The sequence below is a fragment of the Saccopteryx leptura genome, chromosome 2 (assembly GCF_036850995.1).
Source record: "Saccopteryx leptura isolate mSacLep1 chromosome 2, mSacLep1_pri_phased_curated, whole genome shotgun sequence".
Classification (NCBI taxonomy): Eukaryota; Metazoa; Chordata; class Mammalia; order Chiroptera; family Emballonuridae; genus Saccopteryx; species Saccopteryx leptura.
The window spans coordinates 299,724,493-299,747,746 of record NC_089504.1 but is presented as its reverse complement, the minus strand read 5'-3'; the positions used below and the strand labels follow the sequence as shown (position 1 = coordinate 299,747,746).

Here is a 23,254-nt window from a genome sequence, read left to right as displayed (position 1 = left end):
AACAAAATAATCTAAATTGCAGTCAGAAAAAATCCTGATAACAGAGACTCCTGGGCAAGATGTGACTCGACTTTCCTGTGCTTTGTTGTGACTCTCCATTTCTACTCCACACAGTGGGGATAACCACACTGGCCTCACTTCACAGGGATGCTGTTAGATTTCATCCAAATGCTCTGTGCTTAATTAAACGGGGTAAATAAATGTTTATCATCCCAAATGCATTGCTGGGCACTGTCGTAGACATGATTCAATTCCTTCAAAATCAGATAGGAAATTAAGAAGAATCAAAGAATTAAAAATGTTGCTGATGTGTGATTATTTCATCGCAGTTTTATTTTTGTCTATGTGTGTGTGTATATATATATAAAATGAAATAATTAAGGGTAAAAATAATTTTAGGACTTATTTTAAAATACAGTTGACCTTTGAACAATCTAAGGGTTAGGGGCATAAACCCTGTGCAGTCTGAAATCCACATATAACTTTTATAACTTTTGACTCTCCCAAAACTTAACTACAGTTGGCCTTTTCATCCAAAGATTTAACCAACCATGATCAACATTGATCTGCAGTTGGAATTCTGCAGTTAGGAATCCATGGTTGGGAATGTAAAACCCCTGTTTCCAATCTGTGGTTTGTTGAATCTACAGATGTGAAACCCAAGGATACTAACAGCTGAGTGTACTTATTGAGAAAAAAATTTCTCTAAGTGGACCTGCACAGTTCAAACCAACATTGTTCAAAGGTCAACTGTACTCACCTCCTCCCAAGGAATTAAGAAAAAAATAAAGCAAGCATGGGGTGAGATATGTTTAATTGAAAATCTCTGAATTCATATGAGACAAAACTCTTCAGTCAAGCTCATAAAAGATACAATCCCAAAATTCATGTAAACTGAGTTTTATAAATGTTACTGTCTTGCCCGACCAGGTGGTGGTGCAGTGGATAGAGTGTTGGACTGGAATGTGGAGAACCCAGGTTTGAAACCCGGGGGTCACTGGCTTGAGCGCAGGATCATAGACATGACCCCATGGTCACTGGCTTGTGCCCAAGGTTGCTGGCTTGAGCAAGGGGTCACTTGCTCTGCTGTAGCCCCATGGTCAAGGCACATATGAGAAAGCAATAAATGAACAAGCAGTCAACGAATAACTAAGATGCCACAATGAAGAACAGATGCTTCTCATCTCTCTCCCTTCCTGTCTGTCCCTCTCTCTGACTCTTTCTGTTTCTGTCAAAAAAAAAAAAGTTACTATCTTAATGGAATGAGATGCTTTGTATGTTATGGCGGCTCCTAGGGCAGGCGTGGCCAACAGTTTTTGCCCTTAGGCCAGATTAGAAAGATAACTTTTTTCACAGGCCTGACAAAATATTAAAATTAAAAAATGTTAAATACAAAAGCGATTTGTTTAAGTAAACAAAATTTTATTATGTGATTTGTTTATGAATAAATGTGAGTGAAAAAATTTTAATATGCAATATTATTTTAATAAAAATAATTTTAATAAAAATATAATTATATACCGTAAAATCCAAACTGTATTGCAATTAATCAAAACAATATTTAATTAATAGAATGAGCTTGAAGAGGTTATATCACAAATAAAACAATTATTTTGTTTTACAAACAGCCTGGCCACGTTTTCAGTTATCAACTGCAGCTATTGTCTATGCTACAGGGCCACTTGATTCAGCACACTTGACTACAAAAATAACGAATTGATTGACCTTGGGTGTGCACTGGCAAACTCCGCCTAAAAGAATGTGGGTTTCACATCACCGCTAAACATCAAACAGTTTATATCGATTACAGACAAGTACAAAAGTTGTAAATCTTTATAATGGAATTTTTTAAAAAAAATAAAGAAGTATCGCAAATCCATTCGACCAATTATTGGAAGTTAACCCTAGATTAGTCACACATGGAATTCTTTTCCATGTATCACTATCTTCTTAAATATCTTGATTTCCAATAATCAGAGACGCTTCCACTTCTGAGTAGCTGAGATTTTAAAGTAGCGGAGAATATTAAAAATTTAATTGCACGCTGCATAAACTCATTACGTGGGCCGCATCCAGCTTGCGGGCTGTATGTTATGTTGGCCATGCCTGCCCTAGGGATTTCTTGTTTAATTTTGTGATTAAATTATGTTTTGAAAATGTGATGTATGTGAATAGAGCAAAGTACACTTGTAACTTTATTTCCAGTGAAGTCAAAATTAGCAGAGAGTGCACCCCTGTTCAGATTTATAGTAATTCTGTTGAAACCTGTGAATTCTAAGCCTCAAGACACAAACATAACTGTCACTTTTCCTGTTTCTTTTTTCTGACTTTACCGCTTTTCACCTTGTTGCTTTAAGGCAGATGACCTGTATTTAAAAGATCAGATGAAGTCATTAAACCTAACAGATAGAATAGGTATGTAAAGTTGGCTTTTTCTGTAGGAAAAAAAATGGAGGTGAGCATTGTGTAGAAAAGGGCAGTGATGACTGACTGCATGTGACCTTCCTGTCCTGCCGGCCTGACATGCTGGAACAAAGCACCGACCACAGATGTCAAGGTCACCTGTTGCTATCCAGCGTGTGGCTTGAGTAAATGGCCCGCCTTTCCAGAACCTGTTTCCTCATTTGGAAAATGTATACAATATGGATCCTTCTTATTCTACAGTATAGATGCTAATTAAATATACATATGCTCACAGGTAAATCTGAAGATAATTATAATTGAGTATTTTTTCTCAAAATATTCTGAGCACTTTACTAATTGCTTCTTGATAAATTTCTAAAGTTCACTTATCTCAGTGTTAACTTAGATAAATCTGTCAATTTTATCTTGATTTTCTTATTAAAAAATGAAAATATTTCTCCCACTAAAGTGAACTTTGGGTGGCGTAAAAAGATGAAAAGAAAAACACACCAATGTTGACTACCTACCTGCAGTGCAGCACACCACACACCAGGCAGCACATGGGTGTTACCTGATGTAAGCCTTCTGAAATAGTACATGACGGGTAGTACAATCCCTATTTTATAGATGGGGGAACTGAGTCCCAGAGGGTCAAAAGTTTACCTGCTGTAATTAATAAACAACAAAGTTGGGATTTTTTTTTTCAAAGACAGAGATTCAGAGAGACAGATAAGGACAGAAAGACAGGAAGGGAGAGAGATGAGAAGCATCAATTCTTTGTTGTGGCTCCTTAGTTATTCACTGATTGCTCTCTCATATGTGCCTTGACTGGTGGGGGGGCTACAGCAGAGTGAGTGACCTTTGGGCTCAAGCCAGTGCCTATGGGGTCATGTCTATGATCCCATGCTCAAGCCAGCAACGCCACGATCAAGCTGTTGAGCCCATGCTCAAGCCAGATGATCCCACGCTCAAATCAGAGACCTTTTGAACCTGGGTCCTCTGCGTTCCAGTCCAATACTATATTCACTGCACCACTGCCTGGTCAGGCAAAGTTGGAATTTTTGAATCCCAATCTGTAACTCAAAAATCTCTTGACCTTTTCTGACTACACTCAACATTATTCATTAGTAAATTCCTTTATTGAAAGCGAATCATTTAGTGTTAGGAATAAATTTGATATTCTAAATTTAAGGTAACTTAGTTAACTTTATAACATATGTGGAGCTTGAAAAAATTTAGTGGGAAACAACCTTTCCAAGGCTCATATATCTCAAAGGAACTTAGAGTTAAAAACCAGTACTTAAATAGGCTCTTTGGTAAATCAAGTCTGCTCTTCTCCACTGATAATGACAAATGAGACAGTTTTGGATTATTTCGGTGAGTGCAGGAAACAAACCAAGTGGTTTTAAGCTACACTATTTAAAACCTAATTTTCAAAAAAACAAAACCTTTTGTCAGGACTACTACTACCAAGCACTGAGGGATTAAGGCCAACTTCATAAAGTTGTGACAATTAAAGTGATTTCTTATCCTGAGAGATGTCTTAAGAATTCTTCAAATATATAATTATTTGTGATTTTGAATTATGGGTGAAAAAAAAGTTTCTTATAGAATTTCTTTCACTATCTCCTGAGGCGAAAGGAAATGAAGTTCAAGTCAGCAGAAGTCATTCCCAATGGTGATTGTGGAGAGACAGGTGATGACAGTGGCCTTTCTCTTCCAATGCCCTGCGTGGTTTAGTGTTACTTCTGTTTTCCTGGCCATAGAGAAGTCAAATATTCCCTAATCTAGCCTATCAAAGAGAAGCAAGCTCAGCTAAGGCCTTGGGCATGGTCCTTTCCACTAGCTCCGTGATGGCGAACCTTTTATCAAAACCGCCCACTTTTACAGTGCTGTGACTCGTCCCTCCTGCCCACTAGTGGGCAGTCTAGCTTTCATGGTGGGCCAATCACGGCGCCGTTTGGTCGCTCTGCTACCGCCCACCATGAAAGCTGGAATACCCACTAGTGGGTAATAGGGACCAGGTCGACCAGCACTGCAAAAGTGGGTGGTTTTTATAAAAAGGTTCCCCATCCGGCAGTAGTTAGAGGAAGTGTTAATATGTTCACCTGCTCCTTGCTCCTTCTCATTTCCTCATTAAAACAGAAGTGGAGAGAGGAGCCCAAGAAACTTCTTTCTCAGCCAAATATTTCCCTCTGAGATTCCACTTTATAAAAAAAAAAATCCAAATTTTGTGGCAGAGACAAATGTTTTTGAAAATTTGGATAGGTTTTGCCCAGAATAAAATCACGTCTGAAAACCCTCTAACTAAATGCTTACACCATCTTGGGCTCCATTCGGACTGATGGTTCATAAAACAAATCTCACCTTATCCTTTATGTCTAATGTTCCCAAAATTCAAGGGTATATATTATAAAATGAAATTAGGTTGACATTTTTAACTTTAAACATTACTTTTTAGTGGACTCAAGTCCAGTTGATGAAAGACTGTTGGCTATGTTTTTGTTACAGTGTCTGAAGACCACTAGAATCATTATGGTTTCAATGCTTTAAAGGAGCCTATTTTCCAGAGCATGAATTTTTGGAGACACTTATTTTTGTTGCTTTCTTTAATGTAGGCAAAGCCTTTTGAAATCAATCTTTAGACTAGAGATTTTTTTTGGACTGCACTATTCAAATTTGTGGCTATCTTACCATTCCAACGGATGTAGCTGTGCCTTTTTACTCAGGAGCTGAAATTGCTCAAACACATTTAAAAGAGACAAATATTGGGTCAGGACTAAACCAGGTTTTCCCATAGGATTGGCCGTATCATAAAATTCACGCATCCAAGATTGAATCCCAGGAGAAGTTGATGGGAAGAGCTGAGAAGGAATATTCAAAGACAGAATATCAGAATAGGTGGTAGACAATTAATTAAAATGTAGTAGTACTACTAAGAAAATAATTTATATTTATATTTACTCTATTTAAAAAATTTAATCTTTATTAAAAATCCATTTTCAGTACCATAATTCAATTTTCTGTGCAGTTGTCAAGGTAAATGCCACTTTTAACAAGGTAATAATATTTTTGATGATCAGATTTCCAAATGGAGTGAGTTTCTGTTCTCTTTTCATTGAATGTAAATAGATTTCTCTTCTATATATAGCTGAAAACAACTGAGTAACAGGGGTAAGGCAGCAGGAAGAATGGGGGGAACCCTCTGTATTACAACTGAGTTATATCAAAATGAGAGATATTCATCTTAACCAGAAAAATATCCATAGTTATTCTCTTTTAACTGAGAGTCAGGAAATTAGGATGTGCCCTTTCTCTTGCAAAATAATTCTTCAGTTCTTCCTCATATTGTGCCAAGAGAGGTTCTTGACATTCACAGTGCTTTAAATTACAAATTCCTGAAGAACAAGGCCAGGTCTCTTTGATGAACTTTGATGTATAGTATGGAGGCAATGTGTCATGAATGTAATACTTTATTTCAAATAATTAAAATGATAATCCATTCACTTAATTATCCTTGTGGCAATAAGCTTACTTTGAACCCTCTAACATATGGGGCTAAGTTATAAAAACAAGTGTCAAACATTTCTTAATTAGTAATTGATTATAATTCATACAAGCATCTCATGAACATATAGACTTTTAATGGTAAGAAATAAATATTTGATCCAAACTCATTAATAATGAATAAGCAGTGGATTTTTTTAATGCTATGTTAAGATTTTTGTATAAACAAATCTTAGCTGGAAAAATATAAATTCATTATAGTGTATCTGCACAAGAGGCAGAACTACAAACAAAGCAAGTACTAGAATGCACATATCTCCATAAATTATCCTTCACCATTGATTCATAACTTAACAATACCCAAGAAAATACACCAAAAAGGAAATAATGCCATTTTTAGCCTGAAGTCACTAAAAGTTATAATTATTTACATATTTTTCTGTCTTTACATTTTCTTAGTTTGCTCTGAGTTACAACAAATTAAAATTCAGTTAGATTTCTTCACTGTTCTCTCTCAAATATTTGATTTTACACAAGAAAAATGGAATAATAAGCAGAAAGAAATTTTGGTCACATGTAATATTTCAAAGCTAACAACAAAACTTGTTTAGAAAAATTTGAATATTTTTCCCTTAAAAACTCTTAGATCCTGGCAGTTGTACCAATCCCATATTCTTTTACGTTTAATAAGTCACACAGTATTTGCAAACTCAAAAAATACAGAGTCTGCTCATCTTAATATTTATATCGTTAAAAAGAGAAAGAAGTTTACAAAGTTTTCTGTTTCTTAAAGAAATATCTTCATCTAAGTTGAAGTTAAAAGCAAGTAGTCTATGGCTGATCTACCAGAATCTCAGTAAGCAAGAGGAATCAAATGTCACTTTTGTTTTACCAGTTGGAATTGTCCCAAATTCCCAAGTTCCTTTATGAAAGTCATAATTGAGTTAATATCCTCTAAAGATAGGCATTGATTTAGTTCCTTTTCATAGTTTTCACCCTATAATGGGAGAGGGAAAAAACCAGCTCTTAAGTAATTGCTACAGCTCAATTGTTGCTCATTTCATAAATCAATAAAGTTTTATACTCTATAAATAAACATCTGAGTTAATTAATGCCAAATAACAAATAGTAACTTAAACTGGTTACAATGGTATCTGAATATAAGAGAACTTCATATTTGACACAGTTGAAATTGCTCACAGTGCTTTGTTAGTAAGGCTGGGGACATGAGCCCAGGAGGGCAGAATGTGTGACAGCTTGAGAATGCAGAAAGAGTCCCCGTTAACCTTCAGGTACTACAAAAAAGAGCAGCAAACTATAAAGAACAATATACTCTAGTAATCTGTACAGAATTTTTGAGGCACCAAGAAAACTTGTATTAATGTATCATTATACAATTCTAGTTATCAGTATCTTATTAAAGACGTTAACTAGGTGTGAATGTTTAAGAAAATTGTATTATAACTCAAACCACTTGATGTCAATCTAGAATACTTACTGTTATTCTAGACTTCCTCCAAAAAGTTATGGTATTCTTTTGAAAGTATTCTATCACATATAATATGTATTATTTATAATGGCAACAAATGTCCCTTAAGAAGTAAAAACTGCTTTACTTCATTTCAACCCACAACTTTATCATAATCAGTCACATACATCACTGATACAAAAATAATACTGGTTTTCAGGTCAGAAAAAAATGTTAAGAGGTGTAATATAACAGACATAAATTAATTTCAAATGAATTATCAAGTTGCTTAATTGCACAATAAAGAAAATAGCACCTTGTAAAAAAGATTTGAAAAAAGAATAGTTGTCAATACAAAAATACGAGCTTACCTTAAATATCCCTGATCTATAAAATCTCTGAAATATCTCAGAAAACAGGGAAAGTGAAGATTTGTTAGAGAAGAGAAAATTGAAAGTGTCTTTTAAAATGAATTCTTCTGTGTTTTGGTCCTCAAAATCCATTTTATCATCATCTTGAAAATTTAAATGCTCATGCACCTGTGAGAAAGTAAGAGCACAGCAAATGTTTTCTGTTGACTTGCTTTGATCACTGCTAAGACATGATTCATTTCCTGTTGGATTGTAGATCATAACTGACATCTAGTGGTCTTTTTGGAGGTCAACAGTTTCGTAAAATGTAAGCAATATTCTTTTGAAGATAAAATCCTTGATTAAGAAAATTAACAAATGGATTGTAAAGTCACATTAGTTTAGATTAAAACCATTATTGAAGAATTTGTGTTCATGGAAGATAATATATAACATTTCTGAACAGTGAATTTTAAAGAGCATAACAAACTATCAGATATGTGTAAAATAATGAATGACCATTAAAATACACAAACTCATAGCGTTTCCAGTTTCATTAATAAATCTTTGAGGTATTCAACCAAATGTCTGAGCCATAGATAGTGTGTAATCGTTCTCCTTATATAAAAGTTTGAAAATTAGTAAATGCAATATGAAATTGGATCCTGGTTGTGCATTATTTTATTTGGTACTTCTTCCAGTCTTACCACTCCATACCCAAAATAAAGCCTTCTATGTACTTTTTCAATCAATTTTCTTCAATGGCTATTTTAGATTTAAAATATCTTGGCAGAAATGATTTGAATGAGTGAATTTGATTTGAGAGGAAGTAAATGAATCAGAGTATATAAAACACTTCAATTTATACATATTCATACTAGAAAAATCATATTTAAAAATTCTTATGACCTTTTAAATTAAAATATAGTCCAATTTTAAAGCACCTATAATATGTAAAGAATAAGAGTTACTTTTTTCATAAACCTATGTGAAAAGCTAGGTTATCTGCTAGTTTCTGTTGTCTAAATGTCTGCTTTTCTCAATTAACACCTACTTAGCTATATACCTTATTTATTTCCTAAACAGTGTTTGAACCATAGAAAAATCCATGCTTGTTCTATAGCAATGCATTGTGGGAACTAGAACTCAAATCACAGGTTGTCCACATACTGGTTAATTCTCTGAAACAAAGTAAACTTAAGTAGTGACTTTTTTTGATTAATTTTAATGGGGTGACATTGATAAATCAGGGTACATATGTTCAGAGAAAACATCTCTAGGTTACTTTGACATTTGATTATGCTGCATTCAAAATTTTTTCGAGAGAGATAGGAAGAGAGAGACAGGAACATCGAGCTGCTACTGTATGTGCCCTGACTGGGGTATCAAACTGGCAACCTTTTCAGCACTCTGGGATGATGCTCCAACCAACCAAGCTCTCCAGCCAGGGCTTAATTATTTATTTATTTTTACTGAATTTTAGAGTGACAGAGAGAGGAAGGGAGAGAGAGGGAGGGGGGGAGGGAAGCATTCATTTGTTGTTCCACTCAGTTGTGCATTCATTGGTTGCTTCCCGTGTGTGCTCTGATCAGGGATCAAACTCCTAACCTTGTCATGACAATGCTCTTAACCGACTGAGCTAATAACCATCCAGGGCCATAAGTAGTGACTTTAATGAAGTTGCTATTTATTGACTGGTTACTATGAATGAAAACAACACAAAACATACAACACACATGCACACGCACACATACACGAGGCCTTTGGCACACTCACCTGGAGTACCACCGGGGACCTGACTCCGCCATAACCAATATCAAAAGTTAAAAGTTGAAAACATAACTTGCATCTGAAATAAAAACACAAGGTAACAAAATTATATTTTATTTACCACATTTAATCTATTATTTGGAGTTATATTATTAGTAGTGACTATAGTTAAATTTCAGGGTCTGTAGTCATTAAAATGAGCAGTTACATACAATTTAGTTTTGGATTTGGAATCTGCTTTTTTACAGAAAACGCAAATATATCTAACGTGTTCATAACACATGAACTAAACAATGGCGTTACCCTGTGAAGCCCGAATATGGAGAAGGAAGCTCTCCTATCCTACATGCCAGGCTTTCTTACTCATAGACAAAGCATGATAAAGCTTAACTGAGTCACTTTTCTCATTTAGCATATTAGATTTAACATTGCCCTAGAAAAAAGGCATTAAATTATATTCAGGTTAACTGAGATATGGAGAGAGGTTTTATCGAATGTTGTTAAAAGTCTATAAATAAAAATACCAAGTCAACAGTGAGCATGTATGATAGAAATAGCTGAGCTTGAGAGGGACTGCAATTGACAAAAATCAATTTAAGTGATTACTCTACTCCTTGGCACCACTATTTACATACTAACAAGCCTGTAATGTGCTCTGAAGTTTTAGGATCTGTACATAAGAAAACAAAGTTTGGAAGTTTTTATTTGTATACTGACATAACATTTTCCAAGAAGTACCTACCTGTTATAATTAATCTATATTTTCAGTAACAATCAATTTCTAGAAGGTGGTTTTTTGTTTTTAACATTACATTTTATTTATTTATTTATTTATTTATTTATTTATTTATTTATTTATTTATTTTACCTATGGAAGGCCTTTGGTGCCAGAGTGGATGTCTCGCTGAGTAAGTCTGCCGCTAGCAAGAGTTTGCTAATTGCTTCCTTCATGTTACCGAAGGCCTGAAGAGGTGAACGGGCCCTCAGGAATGTCTCAAAAAAGGTTTGCAGCTGTGAACAAGAAGAGAAGTCATATGTCCAAACATCACAATCTGTTTCTCCATCATTTCCAAGGTGAACAAAGGTGAAAGATTTCTTTAGATTCTCTCTGTCGCACTCAAAAAACTCTTAAACAGGAAATTTTGATAATCTGTGACATATGTATATATATAGTATATATTATATATAGAAAGATTACATCATATTCTGTAAGTATATTATATAATGGAGACAGGGGTGGGCAGAAGTAGGTTAACAATAATAATTAAAAATGCAATAATTAATAAATAATAATACAAAAATATACTGTTTTGCATACCACAACTATAAATGTACTTTTGCCCACCCCTGTATATATCATATATATATAACATAATATATTACATATATACATATTATAAGCCTTATAATTAAATATGGGGTGGTACTACATCTTACAATTTCAATTGCTTTAGAAGTGCTTATTGCATTTTTTCTTTTGTGATTGGAATTCCCAAGTTTAATTTGTCACTCTACTAATCAGGTGACCTTGAACTTGCAACTCATCTCCAATTTTTTGTGTCTTCTTTAAAATGGGTTAACACCTACCAAATTGGGAGAAAATATATTTGAAGGTCACTGCATATATCAGAACAGAAATAACTATATCAAAGCTGCTTCCTCAGAGCATGTTGTTATGGGAGATCTCTCCAACTATTAAAGGATGGAACAGAATCTCAGTGTTCTAACACTTGAATCAAAGGGTTCACATGAATAGAGAGGAGAGGGAAGTATTGCAAAAAAAGAAATGAAGCAAAGCTTTATGCTTTTTAGAAACATTGTAGTTGATATCCAAAATGGATACTTTTACTTGCTTCTACATTAAAACAATGGCAGAGCAAAACTACTTCAAGAGGATGCTTAGTATCAGCGTTCAAGTAAAAAAATTTTAAAAGTAGAAAACACATCTCATGCTAATTCATCGACTTTGGATAAACATACTCTTTCAAAGATGAACAAAAATATTTTTTGACATCTGAAACTAATATAAAATAATACCGAATGTCAATTGCAATTGAAAAGTAAAAAAATTAAAAAATATTTTTTGAGAAAACATGAAGCAGACATTCTACTCATGTTTTAGAAGAACAGGCAACATCTATCTGAACTCCTGACAACTGCAAAGGGAAACATTTCTGTTGCTACAATAATGAAGGACAGATACTGGCACAAATCACCTGAAGGAAAAGACAGATGTATCTTTAAAATATACAAACAAAACTCTCCCAAGAGAAACAAATACTGATCCCATAAACTTTCACCAGCTGAAAAACAGAAACCTAATGAGATAAACACTTTAAGACCCTATGAACACATCATTAGCTTTGGCCGATGGGATGTTTTTCCGTTTCACTAGAAAAATGAATGTAATAATTGAATGATCAAAAGAAAATAAATTAATGCTAACGCTGAAAATGTTAACACCCTTGAGTCCAGAGTAATATTATGTTTTTCCAAATCAAAGTAACTCATCGTATTTCACTCAGCTCACCATATATTGCAGAAAGGTATTGATAATATTATTGCATTTTCCCATTTTAATGTTTCCTGAATATCACAAAGGTCGGGAGCAATAATTTAAGAAAGTTGGAAATGTTTGTGTAGCATAGAAGACACATAAGATTGATTGTCATATTATATCCTTCAAGGCAAAAAAAAAAAAAAGAATCGATCAAATTAATTAGGGTTATATTTAATCTTCTATTATAAAGTGTTTATTCCTTAATTTCTGACTATAACTGAGCAATGAATATGGGCTGCCGGTACCTGAGTTCAGTTTCATTTAATTCAACATTTATGAGGGTTTCACCATGTGGAAAGCCCTGTGCTCTGAGTTTTGGGGGACATTTACAGAGCCCAGAAGTACACGATAGACTCTAGAGGTAAAAGGTCCCAGAGGCAAAACTTTGGCTCCATGTCTGTTACTGTTACATTGCAAGACCTTGTGGGATTAGTCACAGTAATCTACTTCATAAAGGTATTGCTAAGATTTAATAAGAGAATATACCTAAGTCACACCACCTCCTGGCACATGTCAGTAATTCAATACGCGTTAGCTCCTTTTATTAATTAAAACAAGTCCACAGCCATTTAGGGGATATTTCAATTAAAGTGGTTGTTGAATCCAGATTCTCATAAAGCAATGCATGATTTAAGAATATTAAACTGTCTCTGGGAATTCAAACACTGGTGACACCAGCCAAGGAAGAACATTGCGCCTGAAATGTTTGAAATGGAGAGAAGGAAGAGGCATTATGATAGTTGGACCCCTGCAGCAGTCGGTATGCTGCCCAGCAGAAGGGAAAGGGCAGAGCTCAAGGACCCGTCTCCCTGAGAATGTGGCTGCTAGAGGACTAACAAGCACCAACAACCACGAAACCCTCAGTGACGATGAGCAGAAGTCTGGAGGGAGATGTGGCACTCGAGAGCACCTTTCAAAACCAAGTGACTTGTTTAATTTTTGTGTAATTCTTGCTCCTGATTTTTGTCTCTGCATGCATCTCCTTCTATATCATTGCATGGATTTCAATTTTTTTAAGCCCTTCAAGTCAAAGAAAGTACCAGTGGAGTGATCTCTTCTATTTAATTTATTTAGTATAGTGATACACAAACTATATAAATGGAAGTGCTTAACAGGTATAATTTTTTAAATCATCAACTTTCAGTAAGTCTGTTAGTTTTTGTAATTAATCCACTTAGCCTCAGTGGGAGACTTCTTTGTGTTAGGTCTAGCTGTATTATAATTTATTGCACTAATTTGTGTTTCTTTGGTCAAATTACTTGAGTTCTCAGCATCTGAGTGTTGTCAGATGTAGAAAGAAGAGAAATGTGCCCAGTGATTCCATCAGACAATTCCAAATCTGAAATTATTTGGTGTTAATTGTATTCAAAACCATAAGAACCTGAAAAACACATTTCACCCAGGAGCTTTCTTAACTTGAGCACAGACAACTGAAGGAATTAAATTAACCCTTGTTGTTAATTTATAACAATCAAGCCATAAGCTCAGATATCAAAGAGACTTCTCCCTCTCTAGATCAAGACTTTGAATCAATGTTTATGAGTTACATAAATACGAGATTATAAAATCCCTAGGAAATCAGCACCTTGGCAGCAAGGTAGAAATGAATACAAGAACATTGTAAAACTTTTAACATGACATAAACCTATGTTTTAAACTATAATTTTTTCCCCTTCAATGTAAACATAAAGTACAAATTTAGTGTAAAATAAATTATATAGAAAATAACTTTGTAAGATTATGGTTGCCAAATCAGGTGGTTAAATCATCATCATTTGTTTGTACTTGTGTAAAATTCAAGCGATAACACAGTAAGGTTTTTATAATTTTTACATCTATCCATTCAAGCAACTTACTGAAATATATGTGAGCGGATCAAAAGTATCAATTAAATCAAAAGGACAAGAAGATCTGAGAAGAACATGAAAATATTTGTAGGAAAACTTCAGTTCTGTCCTTGATATCATAAAACACTCCCAAGGCGCCCTTATCTCTACCTCTTCTCCCTCCCCATCTCTCAGAGTCACTCATGTGCTACATTCTGTGCTTGGCCGCCCTATGCCCCTCCATCCTCCTTCAAGATCTCAGGCAAATTGCTCTCATTGGCAACACATGTTGTTCTGTGTTGAACTTGTTAAATTTTTTGTCTGCTCCTCACTAGAATACAAGATTTTCCACAGCAGAACTGTACTATTGGATCTTTGGGTGGTCAGGACCTAACACCAAGTAGGTATTGCATAAATACTGTTGAGTAAAGAAACCTAAGTACACCATTACAGAAACCACAGGGTCTTTGAGAAGAGAAATAGTTTACTGGGGCGCCTGAGTAACAGATATTTTTCTCTTAGAAACAACATGTTTAGCTCTTGTTTCCAAATCGTGAGACAGGGAGGATGTGTATTTTTCTGGTGCCTTGTAATAAAACCTTAGAAAAATAGAAACTTATAACTGTTTGAGGGGATTTTTTGAGATAAAGAAATTTGATCTAAAAGTTAAAATAAATAATTAAAGATTAACCAATATCAGAGTTCTTTTTAAGTCACATTGTTGGCTAACTGGAGAACTACAAGAGAATACTGCTATTTCAATATTTTGTACTTTGAGTAGTGTTGAATAGCATGTGCCTTGCTCATGTTTACTAGAATTTCTGTCAATATTAATGTATAACAGAGGAATTTTTATCTCAGAATAAAGAATATTGATTGGTATTACACTAATTTTGCACCAAAAAGTATATGAAAAGATACTCAATATCACTAGTCATTAGGGAAATGCAAATCAAAACCACAATGAAATATTATTTTATATCCATTATGAGAGCTACTATAAAAATATAACCTATTAAGTGTTGATCAGGATGTGAAGAAATAAGAATCCTTGGGAATGTAAAATGGTACAGCCACTATGCACAACAGTAGAGAGGTTCCTCAAAAAAAAAATAGAACTACCATATGATTCAGTAATTAAGCATAGCAAAAATATCTAAAAACAAGGTTTCAACAAGATATTTATATACCCACGTTCATACCAGCATTTTTCACAACAGCCAAAATGTGAAAGTAGCTCAAATGCACATTGATGGATGAGTGGACAAGCAAAATGTGGGATATACACACAATGGACTATTTATTATTCAGCTCTGAAAAAGAAGGCCACATACTAAGCACTGGAGAATATTATGTAAGCAAAATAATCCAGTTGCAGACAATACTGTATGGTTCCACTTTAACTGGGTATCAAGAGTAGTCAATTTTACAAGAAACAGAAAATAGAAGGGAGGTTGCTGGGGGCTGGGAGAGAGGAAAATATGAAGTTATTATTTCATGGGTATATAATTTCAGTTTTGCAAAAAGTTCTGGCAATTGGTTGTACAACAATGTACACATATTTAATACAACTGAGTTGTACACTTCAAAATAGTTAAGATGGCAAATTTTATGTTATATATTGTACATATATTCACAGTTAAAAATGTTCAGCTTCCTGGAATCCTACCCCTGAAGTGGACTCCCTGCCTCCCACCCCTTAACTCTCCCACTGGACTCTTCTAGAAGAAATCTCACTCCAGGGAGTTGAAGCCAGAGGTTAGATGTAAGAAAGATGGTGACAGAGTAGGCAGACGTTCCAACTGCCACCTCCCAGGACCAAATTGGATTACAACTTAATTTAAGAACAATCATCTTAAAAAAACAACTTTGGACTAAACTAAGAGGAATCTATAACCAAGGATCACTGAAGAAGCCACACCAAGACTGGTAGGAAGGGTGGAGATGTGGAAAGGGCTGCCCCACTCCCAGAAGCAAGCAGCAGCCTAGAGGGACTCTCACAGTGGGGTGGGTTGCCCTGAGAGGTGTGGGTCCTCAGCCAATAGGACTGGAGTCCCGGCCTAGAGCCCCAGAGCCTAGAAGAGGCTCCCAGACAGCATTTAGCTGCAAAAAGAGCCAGGTTTCTGTCCATGAGAAAGAGACACAGCTCTCAGATGCAAATTAAATTTTAAAGGGCCTGCACAGAAAACCTCATTTACAGCCACTTACCCAGGGCTCTGGCAGGGAAGAGCTGAGAGGACTGAAGTTTCAGGAGGAGAGTGTAAAGTTGGAGGCCCAAAGAGAGACACTGTGGAGGACAGAAACCGGAATCCCTGTGCTGAATCATACTCCAGTACTGCAATAGCCATCTTTCTTGGGAGGAGCATCCTGTTTGTGCAGCATCAGCCTGGGGAAAAGCAACTGTTCCACCCTGAGGAGGCTCTTCTACCCCAGACATGGTGATATGTAGTTCTGAGAGGCCAAGAAGCAGGGTTGTGTCAGTGACTCAGTTTTCCGGTGTTGACACCGGAGATCCCCTCACACTCTCCTAAGTCTATGACAGATGTTTCCACCTCACCAGAGACTCAGTTGAATCTGTCCAGAGAGTGGGCAGACCACACCTCTGAATCTCAGAGGCCACACCCTACTGAAGTCTGAAAAATGTCTAGACTGGCACCTGGGGCAGAGGGGCAGAACCACATCCACCATCCTTCCTAATCCCTGAATTGCTGCAGGCTCTAGACCAGGGGTCCCCAAACTATGGCCCGCGGGCCACATGCGGCCCCCTGAGGCCATTTATCCGGCCCCCGCCGCACTTCTGGAAGAAGCACCTCTTTCATTGGTGGTCATTGAGAGGAGCACATTGACCATCTCATTAGTCAAAAGCAAACCCATAGTTACCATTGAAATACTGGTCAGTTTGTTGATTTAAATTTACTTGTTCTTTATTTTAAATATTGTATTTGTTCCCGTTTTGTTTTTTTTTACTTTAAAATAAGATATGTACAGTGTGCTTAGGGATTTGTTCATAGTTTTTCTTATAGTCCGGCCCTCCAACGGTCTGAGGGACAGTGAACTGGCCCCCTGTGTAAAAAGTTTGGGGACCCCTGCTCTAGACTCTAGCAGAGGCTTTTTCAGCGGCTGAGCCTAACAAGCATCCAGCAGACAGAGGCTGCAAGAGGCGGGACTCAGGGAAACTTGGCCATTTGAGCGGATTTCCCCCAGGACCAGAATAGATAAGAGTCAGCCTAGGACTACAGCTAGGTATTTCCATGTACATCTGGGCCCAGCAAAGGCAGCCACAAACTCTTAATTACTTATAGCTCCAAGAAGGTTTCTGAGGGCCAGTCATGGGCAGTGCTTCCCACTGGTCTGCACTGTGTTCCTGCTTGGGAGGCCCAGAGCTGGCATATCCAGGGGCCAGCTGTGGAACACATAGGTTCAGGACCTAACAACCCATGCTAGAGAGGTATCCTAAGGAAAAGCTCCTCATACCTGGCCCAGCTGAGGTGAGTTTCACTCTCTGTGATCAGCACCGGCACAGTGGCTCATGTGCATTGGGTAGGGTGGAGTTTCACAGTCAGCCGGCCTGGGCGCTGGATATTCTGTCCTGCTAGGCTTGATTCCACAGAGGGAAGAGAGAGAAGCTTGGAGCATGGACATTTAAAGTGTGGGTCCCTGTGAGTCTATTGTTAGATCTGGTTGAGGGGCTTAGCCACCTTCAGGAGGAGCACAGTCAGCCTCTGGAGAGAACTCTCTCAGTCTTCCTGGCTGAGACAAGGGTCTCAACAGCTGAAAGAACTTCTGCAGAGGGGACTGTTGGCCACATTCGGTCTGAACCTACAGCTCACCTTGTTGGGGAGAAATAAAATTTGAGTATCCAGCAGTGGCTGAGGGATCAAACTCTAGAATAGGTGCCACATTCCCTGCACTGAGTTTCTGACCAAGAGAAACCTGAAGTAGGGGGTCCCACAAAGTTTGTTTTCACAACCTCAGCTGCCCTAACCCACCAAGTGTGCAACCTGTAGAGGGGTTGCTTGGGTGAGGCCAAACTGAGCCCACACTACAGTCTTACTACAGAAGACTCTGTGGGAAGACCAGGCAGTTGCAAGAGGAGGAAGACAAGCTGAAAAGTGGAGACAAATCTTCCAGAGCTTGAGGCTTTTATGGAACTCTTGTCATCTCTAAGCAGGAGTAAGCTGATCCTTATATAAATTTTGGCCCCTCCCACAGTACCCAGACACAGAAAAGGCAGGCACAAACAGCAAAAAGTGCAGTAGCTGCAGACTGGTAGCCCACAGCAGGTTACAAACAACAGATGACACCAACCCAAGAAGAACTAGAACCAACACTACTGGTAGTGGGTGGCAGAGAGCAGTAACCCTAGACTCAACTACTTACACAAGCAGCACACCCAAAGGTGGAATCTAGCAGGCACCAGACACTGTGGAGAACAAATATACCCAATAGGACAGACATTTCACAGTGTATAATACACATGATCAAGGTTGATCCTTAGAGCTGCCCAGCCTGAAGGGATAAACATACCCACCAAAAGACCAACAGGATTTAATACTCACATACAACAAGAGGGAAAATAGTACCCTCAAGAAACATTCCTAGAACAAGGAAAACAAGTGGCCTGCAGGACAGTTCCATTGAGCCCATCATTTTCATAAAGACCACACAAAAATTTCAAAGTCAGACAGCACTACCTAATACATAGACAAAATGAGCAGACAAAGAAATGTGACCCAAATGAATCAACAAGGGAAATCCCCAGGAAAAGAACTGAATGAGATGAAAGTAACCAAAATACTAGATGCAGAGTTTAAAACAATGATTTTTAGGATGCTCAAGGATCTTAGAGCAACAATGGATGGACATAATGAACACCTTAATAAAGAGATAAAGAGATAGCAAGCATGAAAAAGGATATTGAAATCATAAAAAAAAAACAGTCAGAAATGACAAATACAATATCAGAAATGAAGACTACACTAGAAGATATTAATAGCAAGTTGGATGAAGCAGAAGTTGAATCAGTGATTTAGAGGACAAGATAAAAGCACGGAAGCAGAGCAACAAAAAGAAAAAAGGCTCAAAAAGTCTGAGGAAACTCTAAAAGAGCTCTATGACAACATGAAGAGAAACAACATCTGCATCATAGGGGTTCCTGAAGGAGAAGAGAATGAACAAGGAATAGAGAACCTGTTTGAAGAAATCATAGCTGAAAATTTCCCTAAATTAATGAAGGAAAAAGTCACACAAGTTTAAGAAGCACAGAGAGTTCCATTAAGGAGGAACCCGAGGAGGCCTACAGCAAGACACATCGTAATTAAAGTGTCAACGTTAAGAGACAAAGAATACTAAAAGCTGTAAGAGAAAAGCAGTTAATTACCTACAGAGCAGCCCTCATAAGGATGACATCTGACTTCTCAACAGAAACACCTGAGGCCAGAGGGATTGGCAAGAAATATTCAAACTGATGCAAAGCAAGAACCAAGACTTCTTCTTTTTTTTTTTTTTTTTTTCCGAAGCTGGAAAAGGGGAGAGACAGTCAGACAGACTCCCGCATGCACCCGACCGGGATCCACCCAGCACACCCACCAGGAGGTGACGCTCTGCCCACCAGCGGGTGATGCTCTGCCCCTCTGGGACGTCACTCTGCCACGACCAGAGCCACTCTAGCGCCTGGGGCAGAGGCCAAGGAGCCATCCCCAGCACCCAGGCCATCTTTGCTCCAATGGAGCCTCGCTGCGGGAGGGGAAGAGAGAGACAGAGAGGAAGGAGAGGGGGAGGGGTGGAGAAGCAAATGGGTGCTTCTCCTGTGTGCCCTGGATGGGAATCAAACCCAGGACCCCTTGCACGCCAGGCCGACACTCTACCACTGAGCCAACCAGCCAGGGCCAAGAACCAAGACTTCTTTATCCAGCAAGGATATCGTTTAAAATTGAAGGAGAAATAAAAAGCTTCCAGACACACAATCACACAAAAAAAGAAACTCAGTGAATTCATTATCACCAAATCAATACTGCAAGAAATGTTAAGGGGCCTGCTGTAAAAAAAAAGCAAAGGAAAAAAAATCGAGAAAAAGAGGATTATAGATTTAAGGAATAAAATGGCAATAAACAATGACATATCAATAATAACCTTAAATGTAAATGGATTAAATGCTCCAATCAAAAGACATAGGGTAGTTGCATAGATAAGAAAACAGGACCTGAACATATGCTCTCTGCAAGAGACCCACCTCAGAACAAAAGATACACATAGACTAAAAGTGAAGGGATGGAAAAAAAATTTTTACACAAATGGAAATGAAAAAAAAAAGCTGGGGTAGCAATACTTATATGTGACAAAATAGACTTTAAAACAAAGCCTATAGTAAGGGATAAAGAAGGTCACTACATAATGATAAAGGGAGCAATCCAACTGGAAGAGATAACCATTGTAAATATCTATGAACCTAATATAGGAGCACCTAAATATATAAAGCAGACTTTGATGGACATAAAGGGCGAGATCAACAGCAATACTATAATAGTAGGGAATTTCAATACCCCACTAATATCACTGGATAGATCTTCAAGAAAGAAAATTAACAAAGAAACAGCAGACTTAAGGGACACAATAGATCAACTGGATTTAATAGATATCTTCAGAACCTTTCACCCCAAAGCAGCAGAATATACATTTTTTTCAAGTGCTCACAGTACATTCTCTAGGATAGACCACATGTTAGGACACAAAATGAGTCTCAAATTTAAGAAGATTGAAATCATATCAAGCACGTTCTATGATCACAATGGCATGAAACTAGAAATCAACTAAAATAAAAAAACTGAAAAACATTTAAACACTTGGAGGCTAAATAGCATGTTATGAAATAACAAATGGGTTAACAATGAGATCAAGGCAGAAAATAAAAAATTTCCTTGAAACAAATGAAAATGAACATACAACAACTCAAAATTTATGGGACACAGCAAAAGCAGTTCTGAGAGGGAAGTTCATAGCATTACAGGCATACCTCAAGAAAAAGCTCAAATAAACAACTTAACCCTGCATCTAAAAGAACTATAAAAGGAACAACAAATATAGCCCAGAGGAAGCAGAAGGAAGGAAATAATAAAGATCAGAGAAATATAAATGACATAGAGACTAAAAAAACATAAAGAAGATCAGTGAAACCAAGAATTGTTTCTTTGAAAAGGTAAACAAGACTGATGAACCTTTAACCAGACTCATCAAGAAAAAAAGAGAGAGGACTCAAATAAATAAAATTAGAAATGAAAATGGAGAAGTAACTGACACCACAAACATATGAAGGAATGTGATAAAATACTATGAAGATCTGTATGCCAAAAAATTGGACAACCTAGGTGAAATGGATAAATCCCTAGAAACATAGTCTGCCAAGAATTTCAATCTGAAAGAATTGAATAAAATGGCAATAAACATACCCACAAAAATAAAAATCAGTGATTAGATTTATTTAAATGGACCGATTACAACAAATGAAATTGAAACAGTTATCAAAAAACTCCCAGCAAACAAAAGTCCTAGACCAGATGGCTTCACAGGCAAATTTTTCCAAATATTTAAAGAACTAACACCTATCCTTCTCAAGGTATTTAAAAAAATTCAAGAGGAGGGAAGACTTCCAAGCTCCTTTTATAAGGCAAGCATAATCCTCATTCCAAAACCAGGTAAAGACTCTACAAAGAAAGGGAACTATAGGCCAATATCCCTGATGAACTTAAATGCTAAAATTCTCAACAAAATATTAGCATACCATATCCAGCAATACATGAAAAAAATCATACATCATGATCAAGTGGGATTTATTCTGGGGAGGCATGTGATTCATCACATAAACAAAAGGAAGGAGAAAAACCACATAATGATATCAATAGATGCAGAAAAAGCATTGATAAAATCCAGCATCCATTTATGATCAAAACTCTCAGCAAAGTAGGACTACAGGAAACATACCTCAACATGATAAAGGGCATCTATGACAAACCCACGGCTAACATCATACTCAATGGGCAAAAATGAAAAGCAATCCCCTTAAGATCAGAAACAAGGCCGGGGTGCCCCCTTTCAGCACTCATATTCAACATAGTTCTGGAAGTTCTAGCCACAGCAATCAGACAAGAAGAAGAAATAAAAGCCATCCAAATTGGAAAAGAAGAAATAAAACTATCATTATTTGCTGATGACATGATACTGTACACAGAAAACCCTAAAGTCTCAGTCAAAAAACTACTAGACCTGATAAATGAATTTGGCAAGGTGGCAGGATATAAAATTAATATTTAGAAATCAGTGGCATTTTTATACACAGCAATAAACTGTCTGAAAGAGAAATTAATGAAACAATCCCCTTAACTATTGCAACAACAACAACAAAATAAAGTACCTAGGAGTAAATTTAACCAAGGAGGTAAAGGACTTGTACTTGGAAAATTATAAAACATTGATAAAATAAATGAAGGAAGACATAAACAAGTGGAAGCATACACTATGTTCATGGATAGGAAGAATAAACATCATTAAAATGTCTGTACTACTCAAAGCAATCTATAAATTCAATGCAATTCCTATTAAAATATCAATGGCATACTTTAAAGACATAGAACAAATATTCCAAAAATTTATATGGAATCAAAGAAGAACACGAATAGCCTCAGCATTCTTGAAAATGAAGAATAAAATGGGAGGTATCACACTTCCTGATATCAAGTTATACTACAAGGCCATTGTACTCAAAACAGCTTGGTACTGGCATAAGGACAGGCATACAGATCAATGGAACAGAACAGAGAACCCAGAAATAAACTGCACCTTTATGGACAATTGATATTCGACAAAGGAGGTAAGAGCATACAATGGAGTAAAGACAGTCTCTTTAATGGATGGTGTTGGGGAAATTGGACAGTACATGCAAAAAATAAATAAAATGAAACTAGACCACCAACTTACACTATTCACAAAAATAAACTCAAAATGGATAAAAGACTTAAATATATGTCATAAAACCATAAACATTTTGGAAGAAAACATAGGCAGTAAACTCTTCAATATCTCTCTATATCTCTCACAGCAATATTTTTTGCTGATTTATCTCCACAAGCAAGTGAAATAAAGGACAGGATGAACAAATCGGACTACAGTGATACCTTGTGATAACGAATTTAATTTGTTCTGTAACCGAACTTTCAAGTCAGTCAACTCGTATATCAAACTGCCAATACTGGATCCATGTGCCAACATGCCAACTAGCAGCAGCATCCTGAATCACGACTCATATCTCAAAATTCCTCTCGGATCTCGAACAAAAATACGAACTGAGTCATAGATCATAACTTAAAGAAAAAAATTT

General features: G+C 36.7%; 1 protein-coding gene across 1 annotated transcript in view; it reads right to left on the bottom strand.

The window, feature by feature from the left end:
- The window catches only part of CPED1 (cadherin like and PC-esterase domain containing 1), a 316,192-nt gene that overhangs the window by 159,146 nt on the left and 133,792 nt on the right, over window positions 1–23,254 (bottom strand). Inside the window, exons 7-11 of the mRNA XM_066362558.1 lie at window positions 10,367–10,509; window positions 9,505–9,577; window positions 7,750–7,917; window positions 6,803–6,907; window positions 5,098–5,267 (exon numbers count right to left, since the gene is read on the bottom strand). Coding sequence (XP_066218655.1) covers window positions 5,098–5,267; window positions 6,803–6,907; window positions 7,750–7,917; window positions 9,505–9,577; window positions 10,367–10,509 — 659 coding nt within the window. The remainder of the gene's footprint in view (window positions 1–5,097; window positions 5,268–6,802; window positions 6,908–7,749; window positions 7,918–9,504; window positions 9,578–10,366; window positions 10,510–23,254) is intronic.